Source organism: Crocodylus porosus, unplaced genomic scaffold (assembly GCF_001723895.1).
Source record: "Crocodylus porosus isolate Cpor-Errol unplaced genomic scaffold, CroPor_comp1, whole genome shotgun sequence".
NCBI classification, from domain to species: Eukaryota; Metazoa; Chordata; order Crocodylia; family Crocodylidae; genus Crocodylus; species Crocodylus porosus.
The window spans coordinates 28,658,817-28,671,344 of record NW_017728886.1 but is presented as its reverse complement, the minus strand read 5'-3'; the positions used below and the strand labels follow the sequence as shown (position 1 = coordinate 28,671,344).

The 12,528-nt window shown below is 43.9% G+C and overlaps 1 protein-coding gene across 2 annotated transcripts; it reads left to right on the top strand.

The window, feature by feature from the left end:
• The first annotated feature begins 420 nt into the window (after window positions 1-420).
• LOC109307648 (acyl-CoA-binding domain-containing protein 5-like) lies at window positions 421-12,338 on the top strand. Of its 2 annotated transcripts, XR_002100340.1 has the most exons (5): window positions 421-430; window positions 7,592-7,608; window positions 7,805-7,933; window positions 10,473-10,593; window positions 12,225-12,316. XR_002100340.1 is itself a non-coding variant. In XM_019531656.1 (4 exons), the coding sequence occupies exons 2-4, from the start codon at window positions 7,858-7,860 to the stop codon at window positions 12,334-12,336; spliced, it is 309 nt and encodes a 102-aa protein (XP_019387201.1). In that variant the 5' UTR covers window positions 7,252-7,608; window positions 7,805-7,857; the 3' UTR covers window positions 12,337-12,338. The 2 variants fall into 2 exon arrangements, 1 of the variants encoding a protein (XP_019387201.1); XM_019531656.1 differs by lacking the exon at window positions 421-430 and having other exon boundaries at window positions 7,252-7,608; window positions 12,225-12,338.
• The last annotated feature ends 190 nt before the right edge of the window (window positions 12,339-12,528 follow it).

Genomic DNA, 12,528 nt, shown 5'->3' with positions numbered 1-12,528 from the left:
TACCAATGTAGTAAAACAGATTAATATAAACATATTTACCAGTAAATGTGTAGTTTTGTTAGCATAACTGCATCTCCACAAAAAGCTTTTGGTACCATGTCTCTGTCAGTCATGGATCACACATCTTTCAATGTGTCAACTGGGGAACAACAGCTTTGCTAACAGAAATGTAGTGTAGACCTGGCCAGAGCATGGGTCTGATATAGAGTAAGTCCTGGACTCCCAGAGTGTCCAAGCATGACATCCCAGGAGACAATCTGGGTGAGGCCAGCAAGAATTTCCAGCTGAAAAAACAGGAACAGGCCAGCTATGAGATCCTTATGAGGGCAGTAGTGTAAATGTGACCTCTTGCTGTAAATGGTTATGTACAGGTACCTTCAGATAGAGAGTTGTTTCCATACCACAAACCTCACTAGAAGTATTACAGTGGGTTAATAGAGGAAAGAAGGGATCTGTCAAAAAATGTTTACTTTTAAAAGAATATCCTTTGCAGCATTTAACCTTTTTAGTTTAAAGGCGACACTCATACAGAACTGCAAAGTCGGCCTTTTGTCAATTTTTTTGTTATTCACAAGTTCTGACCTCTGAGTGGTGGTCTGTGGTGAGATCAAACTACCTATGTCTTAACTCTACTTCTCCTTTGCATAAGGTTTGTTCTGCAAGATAATCTGATACATTAACACAGATGGTGAACACATAGGAATACATGGGGGTTGACCTAAGAGTTCCAATGTACTGACAATCCATTCTAGATATGATGGGTCCCATAGGGAATCACATAATCTAAGATCTGTAAGAAGAGGTACATAACACTGGAAATTGGGATGGCACACAGAAATGCAGTGGTATAGGGTGATCACTGAGTGCCAAGGGTGGGGGTAGGGGGCATGGATGGCAGTAAGAGTAAGCTGACCATGGTAGACTGGGAATGGGAGTGGGGGGGGGGGAAGAACCATTCTGGTTATCCCACTTGTCAGAGCATCACTTTTATTCATCATCTGCAAAAATGTTTAAAAAGTGTTTTCTATAGTGTTTTCCTCACAAATCAACTAGTAGTGTTAAAAAATCTGGATTTTATTTATTCTGGAGTGATAATGAACTCCTTGTAAAATAAGTTTTAGACAGACAAGTTATGCAGGTGCTATGTGGGAAAATCTGCTCTACTTTGTCTCAAGAATCATAAAATTCTAACTTTTTTTTTCTTATGGGGACTTAAATTCTGCTATATATAGTCCACATCCTGTTCAAAGCACACCACAGGGTTTATTTATTAAAAGACAATCTTGGGCAACAGTATGTGACAAACAGAACTTTTCACTCTGCTTTAAAAAGTTCACCCACTAGCATGTAAAGAAAATAAAACTGATTTATTACTACTTGGGCTCAGATTATCCAAATACATACGTTTCACTTTACTACTGGGAAGAGTCCCATTAATTTCAGTGGGATTACTCATGGGAATAAATTTAAGCATGTACCTAAGTGTGTGCAGGATTGGGGCCTTAACCAGTTTACGGAGTAGTTCCCAGTTTTCAAAGACATGTATGCATCTGTGCTGTAGTTAAAGTTGTTTAATCTACAGGTAATGAATGCATGGGTTTCTCCCCACCTACCTCCCATCTTCTGATTAACTGGATTTGGTAGACTGGTAAGCAAATGTCATGAAAACACTTCTATACTGTCACTTCTACCATCAGCTTGAAGGAACAGTAACTTCCCTCTGCTAGCGTTTTAAAGGAGCAGGCCTAACAATATTATTTTTTTTCCCCTTTTAATGCATTATTGAAAGAAATTAGTATTACAAGATGTCTGTGGTCATAAATATGCATTTACATAAGCAAACAATTTAATTACAGATGCAACTTTTTCTGTTGGTACTCCCAAAAGGCAAAAATACATGAAATATTGTTTTAAAGCTGTAACAACAGTGGGATGTGAAATACTGATATCAACAGTGACATGAATTCAACCCAGGAATATACATTTTAGGGCCAAATTGTACTCCAATGCACTGGTAAAACTCCAGAATACTATAAATCTGCTGAAGTCAATGAAATTACTCCAGAGTTATGGTGGCGTAACTGTAGCATTGCTTCTAGAAGTACTATAGGATTCAATACAAAGTCAAATGCTCCTAAATATCTATTGAGGTTTGCTTGCAAACTTAGCCTTTTTTCCCCCCAAAACTGTAAATCAGAGTCTTGCATTTTTTGTTACTGGATCTATTATCTATAATACCAAATGAAAAACAGAACAATGATGGTCTTTCTGAAGACTCTCTGAATCAGAAGGTTGAAATGGGATTTGCAATTGAATACAATGTCTTTAACTCAAGATACCCTAGCATCTAATCCGTGGACAAACCAGATCAGGATAGCAATAATTACATCATCCAGAACCCAGATGGGAACTGAACTGGTCCCTTCAATCCAACTGGTATGATCAACCTCACAGGACAATCACCATCACAAGGGCAATTTGTTAGTTTGCTGTTTCATAAGGTGCTTCCTCCAGAAGAGGGAATGGCAGTTGAAGTTGGGTAAGCTCTAACAGTTTTTAACTGTGCACATGGAGGACTCTTTTTCCAGAGCTGCCATAGCTGGCATCTCGCAGTAGCTCATTTGCAGTTAAACAATTTGCAGTAGTACAATTTACAGTTTAAAAATTTAACATTGAGAAGTAGATGTCAAATCTGATATATTAGCCTTTCTGCTCTGAATAGTATGGAAGACTGATCACATTGAAAGCTCTGTATTTCTTAGGGAAACTTTTTCAGTATGCAAATCTGACTTAAGAACTGGAGGCTGATTTGGTTTGTCATGATTATGACTACCAGGCTTTAAATAATTCATTCTCACTCTCTGTGGAATTTAACTTTTTTTTTTTTTTTTTAGTAAGCTTTGCTAAAAATGACATACTTTTGATATGATGGCTTATAAAACTTGCTCACAATGTGCATGATGCTATGATTCAGGTTTAAGAGAGATTTTTTACATATTTCTCCAACACATTCTGATATTTTTCAGACCTTTAAGGGAGAAGTAAGCGCATAGGCTTCAGTTCCTGTTTTTACTTGCATCATTCAACTTGATGTCCTATCCTACAAGTGAAGTGAAGGGACTCTTCAAGCTGAACTTGGATGTAGTATGCCACTAACACCTTCTGTTAGAAAATCAAATGAAGATGGGAGTTAAGAAAACAGCAAGTAGGTTTAGACCAAATACCAGGAAAGACTTCTTCACCGCTAGAAGAGTGAGGCCTTGGAATAGACTGCCTACGGAAGCTATGGACTCTTCATCACCAGGGGGATTCAAGAAGAGATTGGAGGGCCACTAGTCAGCAATGATCTAGATGTAGCGTTGTCTATGTCTATGTTCTGCTAGGGGTATTTCCCACACTTCTGGGCTTTGTTGGTTGCCACTTGAAGCTAAGAGGGAATTCTGAATGGCCCTCATACCTCCCCCATAAGCTATACATGTTAGTGGGGTGGGGGTGTTAAACCCTTTCTCAGACATTGGGTGTTGGCTGCAGCCACGGCTGGGGGTTTTGACTGGGGTGAACCAAAGTTCCTGCCATGACTTAAGCCCAGAGGTTTCTGACTAACGGGTCTTACCCAGGTGTAGGGAAAATATGGCTCACTGGCTGGATTTGGCCTGACAGCATCTGATTTGTATCTGTCCCACAGGTTAGTGGCTGCAAAATCATAGGATCTGGCCCATAAGGAGTTGGTGGTTCTGGCTGCTGCATCATGCTGGGTGGATGGGCACATCCTAGCCCCATCCACAGCTTATACCAGCTCCTGCCCCATGCGCTGGAAGCAGCTCTAGGTACATGCTGGCATCAGCTGTGGACACTGCCTGCAGGTTCCCATCATGAATCAGGGTGACTGCCTGGGACCTCAGCTGATGCACTGATGTGGCAGCATCTCCTGTGGACCTGAAAGGATGCCCAAATCCTTAGCAGGAACTAGCTGCCTGCATCCACAGCTGATGCCAGTGCCTACCTGGTGCTGTTTCTGGTGTGTGGGCCAGGAGCTAGTCTAAGCTGTGGGGCTGTGCTGTAGGTGTGGGACAGTTGGGGAACCGATGGGAAGGAGGTAGATGGAGAGGTAGCCCTTCCCATGATGAGTGGTAGCAGCTGGTGCTGAGCACTGGGCAAAAGCAGGACGCAGTAGTGGGTGTGCTTGCCCCTTCCAGGGCCCTTCTGGCTGTGGCTGGCTAGAGCCTGGACTGGAGCTGCTCTGTGGCTCCTTGCAGCTACCACCCTGTGCCACCTCCAGGTTGCCCTGGGCCTGCAGGGTGGTAGTGGTGGCAATGAGGAGGGGTCACAGGCCAGCTCCAGCATGAGCTCTGCGCAGCCACAGCAAAAAGGGCTCCGGAAGTGGTGAGCACAGTTGCTGCTGGGTCCTGCTTTTGCCTGGCACCCAGCGCTGGCTGCTGCCACTCATCATGGGCAGGCCCATCCCTTCCTGGGATCTCTCCAGTATATTGACAACTTCTGCAGAAACAGGGTGTTGACTACCATAGTTCTCTGCTTTGTCTGTGGCAGATTAGGGTGTTGTGTTGCGTCAGGGTAGATTGTGGTTTTACTAAGGTTAGATAATGGATTTATATAGGATGTTTAGATTGGGATGATCCTACTTCAGGCAGGGGCAGTGGCCACACTTAATGGGTGCATGGGGTGCACCTGCACCCCCTGACCAGCTGCGCTTGCCGCTTAGGCGATGGGCAGTGAGGAGCACCAGTGCCCCTCCTGCAAGTGCTGAACAATCGCTGCAGCCGGTCCCAGAAGTGCCAGCAACCAGTCACAGAAACGGCTGTAGCGATCAGCCACAGCAATTGGCTGTAGGGGGACCTCCCCCCCCGCCCCAGGCAGTGCAGTTACCCATGGGTGGGGTTTTGGGCTTGAGGTCCCTTTTGAGCCTTACTACTTTGTGATTCTATAAAACCAGGACAGTGCCAGCTTCTAGTGCACAAAACATTGATTGCAACATAGCCTCAAACACCAGCATTTCAGATACTGCACCTCCTCTTGAATCTTGGTGTGCAATCTATTACATGGTGGTACATTTTTCACATCACTAGGCCTTGCAGGAGGTGCTAAGAAGTTTGCAGGATGAAGTTTTATACTGTGGTTCACTAAAAACCAACGGTAGGGGGAAGGCATATTCTCTGCTTCTGAAAATTTGCAGTAGCTCACTTGAAATCAGGATAAAGATTTGCCCTTGGGTGTCTGTAACAGCAGGAAGGAAGATGAGAGAAATAACCCTTGTGTTTAATTAACCTTTATATGACTCCCCAGATCTGCTAATTGTTCTCATAACTAAGAAGTAATTTACCAGTAGGTTCTAAAAGAATAAACAATAAATATGATGCATGGTAATTCCAAGGTTTTATGGATTGATTAATTAATTGAATAATGTTAAATGTTAGTATTTAAATTATTATTTAATAACATACTTTCACATGCCCACTATCCAATGAACCATGCCAATGTTGGACATATGCCTTGCAGGGTTTCTAATTATTTTCTGTTTCATCTTTGTCTGAGGATAGGGATGATAGTATTAGTTATTTTCAGGCTAGTTAATTTTGAGTTCCTTATTCTGAATCTAGAGATCTATGCATACGGCTCTGTCATAAGACATGGCCATTGACTAGGGTTTAATTTATACTTTTTATTTACCCCCTAGAAAATGTCTAGGAGTATAAGTGTCAGGAGTATCAAGTAGCCTTTCCTCCAAATCAGTTAAATGACAGAAAGTAACTTTTAGATTTTCCATATAAATACGCTAGAATTTTTACATCGGTCTGGGTGCACTTAAGACGCACTTAAATATTTTTAGTTAACTCTCTATGTAGAGAGTCCATATAACATTCCTAAGTATATTGTTATAAACATACAAACATACAGTTTCTCATGGTCAGAATTCCTATCATTCTTAACTGTATGTGTAATAAGGATTTAACAGCATGACACTAAAAATAATTAATTCAGATAGATCTATTTACAGGATTGAGTCTGGAGGTGCAGTGATGGTGATATTCTTGATAGTGTCATTTTAATTTATCCAATATCAATGGCTGCATTTGAGTAACTCTGAAAATGTAAGCTTCTCCACAGCAAAGCTTTACTCTGTCCAGCTGGTTGCTGAGCCCACGGACTGTACTGGCTCAGTAGGGCAAAGGCTGATCTACTTGAATTCCCTTTTGTGGAATTTATTCTACCCACCAGAGGGCCTACTTTGTCAAAAGACAACTACCTAAAGATGACTGGTGCCTCAAAACTGAAGTTTCATAGTCATTAGGGACTGCAAGGGACATTTACAGATCATTAGGTCCAGCACCCCTAGTCATGGGCAAGAAAGACCCCGGGATGTTCCATCAATCAAGCTGGCCTCTGTCCTGTGAGTTTTACTTCTAGATTTTTAATACTTTACTCAAATCCATTCAAAAAGGTTATAAACTTGCCTGATTTGAATATCTCTTACCAGAAAAGTAAGAGGCTCTAATATACTTTTTAAGTGCCTGATGGTCAGCACCTTTTAAAGCAGTCTGTACTGCAGCCAGTTACTTAGTAACTAATGGTCTAGTGGCATCTTATTGAATATATCTATCAATGCATGAAGAAGTCTAACATTGGGCTCTTGCTTCAAGATACCCTGGCTTAACTTCTAACTTGTGTGTCTCTTTAATGCTTCTGAAGCCAGCACAAAAATATAGGTGTGCACACTGACACTGGTGTGTGGGGAAATTTAATGGTGGAACCAACGAGTGTGAGAGAGTGTGGGTCAGTGTGCGAGTGAGAGAGTGAGCACCTGCATTAAGGGCTGGGTGTGAGTGCAGGGCCCTGGCAAACACTGGCCCATCAGCAGTCTCAGGCACAGTGAGAAGTGCAGCAGTGTGCGGACAGCAGCCTTGTGTTTTTCAAAAATATTTATTTCTATAACTACTTAGGGCCCCTTGGCAGTGCTGGGGTGGAGTTAAATATATATTTAACTCTGCTCGTTCCCTCCCCTTGTGCAAGTAGAAGGACATTGCAGCATCGAGAACCGTGTCCACGGCCACTTAGCAGTGTTGGACAACTCCATCTCCAACACGGCCAAGAGGCCCCCGTGGACGGGCAGCCCTGGACGCGGTTCGCGCTGCACCGCAATGTCCTTCTACCTGCATAAGGGGAGGGAACGAGCGGATGGCGCTTGGCCCCGGGGAACGGGAAGTGAAACCAAGGCACTAAAAGGGAGGAGGAAACTGGAGAGAAATGCGAGATGGGCCAAAGCAGACGCTGCTCTCGCAGCCCGCGCGCGCTCGGGGCTGGCCCTGTACAGCGCCGCCTCCTCGCACTGACCCGAGGGGCCATGCGGAGAAACCGCCCGTAGCTTCGAGGCCGCTCTCGGGACAGACCCGGCGCACGCTAACCCCGCCCCTCTCCTCAGAGACCCGGCCGGTGACAGAGGGCCGGTTACCCCCCTTCAGCCGCGCTGGGCCGGAAGTGCGCGCGGACTACATTTCCCAGCGCGCCCTGCGTGGAGGAGAAGGGCGGCGGGCAGCGGCCGCGGGAGACATTACAGGGGCCCGGGCCCGAGCCCGAGCCCGAGCCCGGGCGCAGGTGAGCACCGCTGCCGGCGAGGCCGGAGCCGGAGCCGGAGCCGGAGGGGTGGGGGGGCAGCCTCTTTCCCTTCTTCCGCGCGGGGGGGACTGATGTTTACTTTTGAAAGGCGGGTCCCCCCCCCGGGGCGGGTGGGCGGAGCTGGGAGAGGAGGGCACAGGGCACAGGCGCATCGCTCCGCCCCTGCCCGCTGCAGGTGGCTGCTGGCGGCCCCTGGGCCGGGTCCTGCTGCTGTCGGCGCCGCGGGCCATGGCGGACACGGTGTCGGTGCACGCGACGCGCTTCGAAGCGGCCGTGAGGGTGATCCAGAGCCTGCCACAGAACGGTGAGTGCCGCCCCCGCCTGGCACGGCCTGCTCGGCCCGGCCCGGCGCCGCACCTGCTGGGGGGGAGGGGTGGGTGCTGGGGGTGGCAGGTGAGTCTGCGCTGTACGGTCCCGGGCGCTGAAGGAGATAAGTGCAGATTTGGTCCTTGCCCGGCCCTTTCTCTGCTGGCCCCTCTGGAAGGAGGGAGGCCCTGTAAGAAAACCCGTTATGTGTTTTAAACAGGGTGCCACACAGTGTAATGCTCCGGAGCCAAAGTGTCACTCAGTCCCCTCACCCCTGGCAGCAGCAGTCCAGGCTGGTGTGACAGCGCTGCAGACTGCCTTGTCTGTGGCCAGCAAGGCTAGTGGGGCCCTGTGGCAGCTGTCCCCTCCCCTTGGGGTTCCCACCAGATGAAGAATTGCCCTATTTCTTGCTGATCTTGAAAGATGTCCCCTCTTGGGCCTGTCATTCAACTCCTACAGTGTACAACCCCTTGGCTGTGCACTCCCCCCACCCCCTCCTCATACTGCTGAAGAAAACATTTGACCTGTGCCTTACAAAAACATGCCCTTTCCTGCTACACAGTGCCAGGACCTGCAGAGCCAACTTCAGCTTAACAGTGTGCTAGGGGCGTAAGTCAGCTGCCTTTTCCTGGAGTTGTGAGCCTCGTGTTATTGGAGCAGTTGAGAGTTTCTGATGCTTTTTCCCCATCTTGTGAGAGGAAAATCCTGGTACACATTAACTAAAGCTCCAGTCTGGCACACTCTTGTTGAGGTTATGGCTATATCTTTTTTTTCTTTCTCCCCGTATTGCCTACCTTATGCAACACCTGTTGGTTTCTACAAAGTTACAAAATCCTGTTTACCTCCTGGTGCTAGCTGAAGTGTTTATCCAAAAATCCAGGTGGAGGAACTGCATCTACCACCATCAGCTCCTGAGATTCACAAATCTGGGCAAAGTTCATTTGGGTGACCTTGTGCACCAGGCTTCTGAGTTGTGGGTTCTGTCTGGGGCCTTCTGCTCAGCATTCTCCTTGCTCCTATCCCGTTTCCACCTCTTCTTCCCTTCCTGTCCCCTTCCCATGTTATTTGTTCCAAAGAATTAATTGTGTTGCAGGTTCTGTTGTTCCTCAAAGTTCAGTTGAGTGTGGATCCCAGGATTCAAACAGCCCATGCTGTCCCTTGCTCTGGTTAGCCACCTGACTAACTTAGTGACCTACCTGGGGCCCAGAATGTTGTGAGTTTGTAGCTTGCTTATTGGGCAATTGGGGAAAAATACTGTACATACTGCCCTTTTTCTGTCATATTAGGACTTGCTCCTGTATGAGTAATTGCTGCATAAGCGTATGCAGAAGGCCCATTAATTTAAGGTTTAGGTTGGTCTTGTTTTCCCCTTTTGAAACTTGCTCTTACATGCTGCCTGAAAATTTATATTAGTGTTTTGTCATTCTTGTCTTCAGTACAATGTTCTTAGCTTACAGCACAATACAGTATATGTGCATTTTGTTCATATAGGAGGCTTTTCATGGATGTAATCAGTTTAGGTTTTTGTGACCTGCTTTCTTCCATTCCATCCCCAGTGAAAAAAACCAAAAAACCCTCAAACAACCCCCACAAAAACAAAAACACAAAACCCAAGAGGAGGTATTTCTCTTATTGAAATATCAACATTGATTTTTATGGTTTCGGAGCTATCACTGTTTACTCTTCCAACTCAAATCTACAATATGATAAAAATTAGAGACAAGGGGAGGGAAAGGGTTGTAACACTTTCCCCTTGCAGTTTATTTTTGTTAGATTAAACCAAGATAATCAGTATTTAAAGGTAAACTGAAAAATTAACCCCAAATTAGCTTAAGGTTGTGTTTTTTGTTTTGTGGAAGCCTAATGAATTACATCAGCCTGAAAGTAAATTCAATAGTTCAACACAAGTGTTAAGTGATATGCCTAACTCTTGATTGGTTTTATTAGATTGTCCTATGTCTATAAATGGTTTTTCTTTTTTCTGTTTGAAACACCCTAAAGACAGGGGAAACAGTAAAATGGAGTATACCCAAGCTGATGTTGATCAAAACTATAATTCTGAAAGACTATTCTGCCTCTTGGATCTTTCAACAACCATTTTATTTGTTGCAAGGAGAAATAATTTTTGAAAATCCAACAAAACATGACATGTTGGCTGTTTTAAGTTGACTAAGATGTCTTTAAATTGTGTGAAAGTAAACTTGGTCCTAGTGATTTATTCATTTGCTGTCTAGATATGGAGTTTATAGTTTGATGCCCTTAAGTAATGCATCCCCCTAATCCAGATCTGAGGTTGGCCCTCTACCTGTAAATATTCACTGCTGGCCTAATCCAAAAAAAGGATGAAGCCCCCACAACATTTACTGTTTTTCTCCTTCTGTTTTTAATAAGAACTTCACCTCTGAGAATCAGGCATTTTTATCTTGATATGAATAACAGAATTGGAAGTCAACTTTCCACAAAAAGTATTAATTTTGTATTGGATTTGGTAATGTCTTTAATGCCAATTTCTATTTATTATTAAATATCTTCACCAGGTTCATTCCAGCCAACAAATGAAATGATGCTCAAGTTCTACAGCTTTTATAAGCAAGCAACCCAAGGACCGTGTAACATTCCAAGACCTGGATTCTGGGATCCTATTGGTAGATATAAATGGTAATTATGTACGAATGACTTCTTTTTTTCTTTATGGTTTGAACAGAGACTTTGTCTAAGAGCACTATCTCCCTTCAGTGAACAGAAGTGTCACTTACAAGCAAGTGGACTTTTTTTTAATAGCATTTATATGGATTTTTTTTTTTTTTTTTTTTTTTTTAAAGCCTTTGTTTCAGCTTTGAATTTCAAATAGTTTGTCGCTTCTTGGAGTTAGGGGTCAGAACACTCCTGCTCTGCCAGTGGGGAGGAGGATGCTGCTTGGGCAAATCTCATTTTATATAACTCTGTACCTGGATGCTAGAGAAGCTAAGGTGTAGGTGCTCTGCAGAATTGAGAGATGAAGGAATATCTTTTTACAGAATTCTCCTGTCTCTGGATCGTGCATTTCTATTTGCTAATATTGCTTTATGAAGCAATATTAAGTATCTTTGTCCTCTTGAAAGGGTATATTTTATTTTGCAGTGAAGGGAGTGTTAAGGTGGGTCTTGTAATTGCTTCTAAAAAATCAAAGTTTATTATTCCTCACAAACTAGGTCTTTTGGAATCAGTGAAATGGGCCATTGGGTGGGGGGAGATAAAGGAGAGGAATCCACACAGTGTGTAGGAACCTATATTGTTTGATCACAAGATCCTTCTTATCTGGTTGCCTGTACCCGAGATATAAGTAACCAGTCTGGTGTCGTCTTCTGAAAGAGGGGGAGACCAGATTGGATTAACCAAATACGTGGCAGAATAAAGAATCCTCTACTGATTCTAACCCCAGTCCCGGCAGTATGGAAAGCTGTAAGGAGGAAACATGGAGAATTTGCTGCTGTGGCTTCAGTCAATCTATATAATAAAGATAATGCCGATTGCTCAGCATTATCTTTATGGTTCTTTGGGGTGATGATCTTAACAAGGTACTACACAAATCATAGCTTGCATGCCATTCTTGTAGGCATTCAGGCAGCACCTTACCTAGACTTCTGGTGGCCTTGAGTGAACTTCTAGTATCAGGCTTCTGTTTGCCAGAGCTGCTGCTGCTGATAATAATCATTATTTTCACCATTTTTTTGGGTCCCCTTTATTTCCAGGCCCTGGGTGGCTGCCTAGTTCACCCATACCTGCATCTGGCTCTGCATTTAGGGATTGAAAGACTCTACGGCCACTCAGATCTGTGTTGAGATGATAAGTTTCCTTTTAAATATTTCTTAAAATACTTTCAACTTTTATACAGACCCCAGCTCAAGGCTTTTGGTTTTACTTCTGTGGTAAATAGCCTAAAATTTACAATTTGCTGGCTGTAGCAGAAGGCTTGGTGCTCCTGCTACTTTAGGAGAAGGCAGACTGCTGATAGGAGTGGGTACACAAAGCAGTTACTGTGGAACAGCTGACATACTAACCCTCTTACTTTTGTTAGTTAGTGTTGTTGTTTTATTTCTGTCTCTTGAGTCTTAGTCCAGCGCCTTCCTTTCACTTGATATCTAGCTAACTGATCCTTACAAATTGGATACATAGACTTTTAAAATGTATTTGTAATTATTTATACCACAAAATTGCAGACAGAATAAAACTGACCTATTTAAGGCTAGCATTGAAAAATTCAAGTTGAACTTGTATGTTCTGAAGATCTGAATGCCTGTTTTTCCTAGGGATGCTTGGAGTGCTTTGGGGAACATGTCCAAAGAAGAAGCAATGATAGCCTATGTTGAAGAAATGAAAAAAGTAAGTTTATTTTTCACATCTGAAATTACTTATTTGTAGAACCAGAACGTTTTGAATGAATATAGAAGACATGACTAGTTGCTAGCAAAGTTTCAAATTTGCTTCCCCCACCCCGAGTGTTTGTGGAATTGATATTTAAATAGTCTGTAGGTAAAGTGTTTGAAGCTGAAAAGCTCCAGGGAACCTATTTGTGTAGTGTTTTAAAGATGATACTGTCACATAAACTGAAAT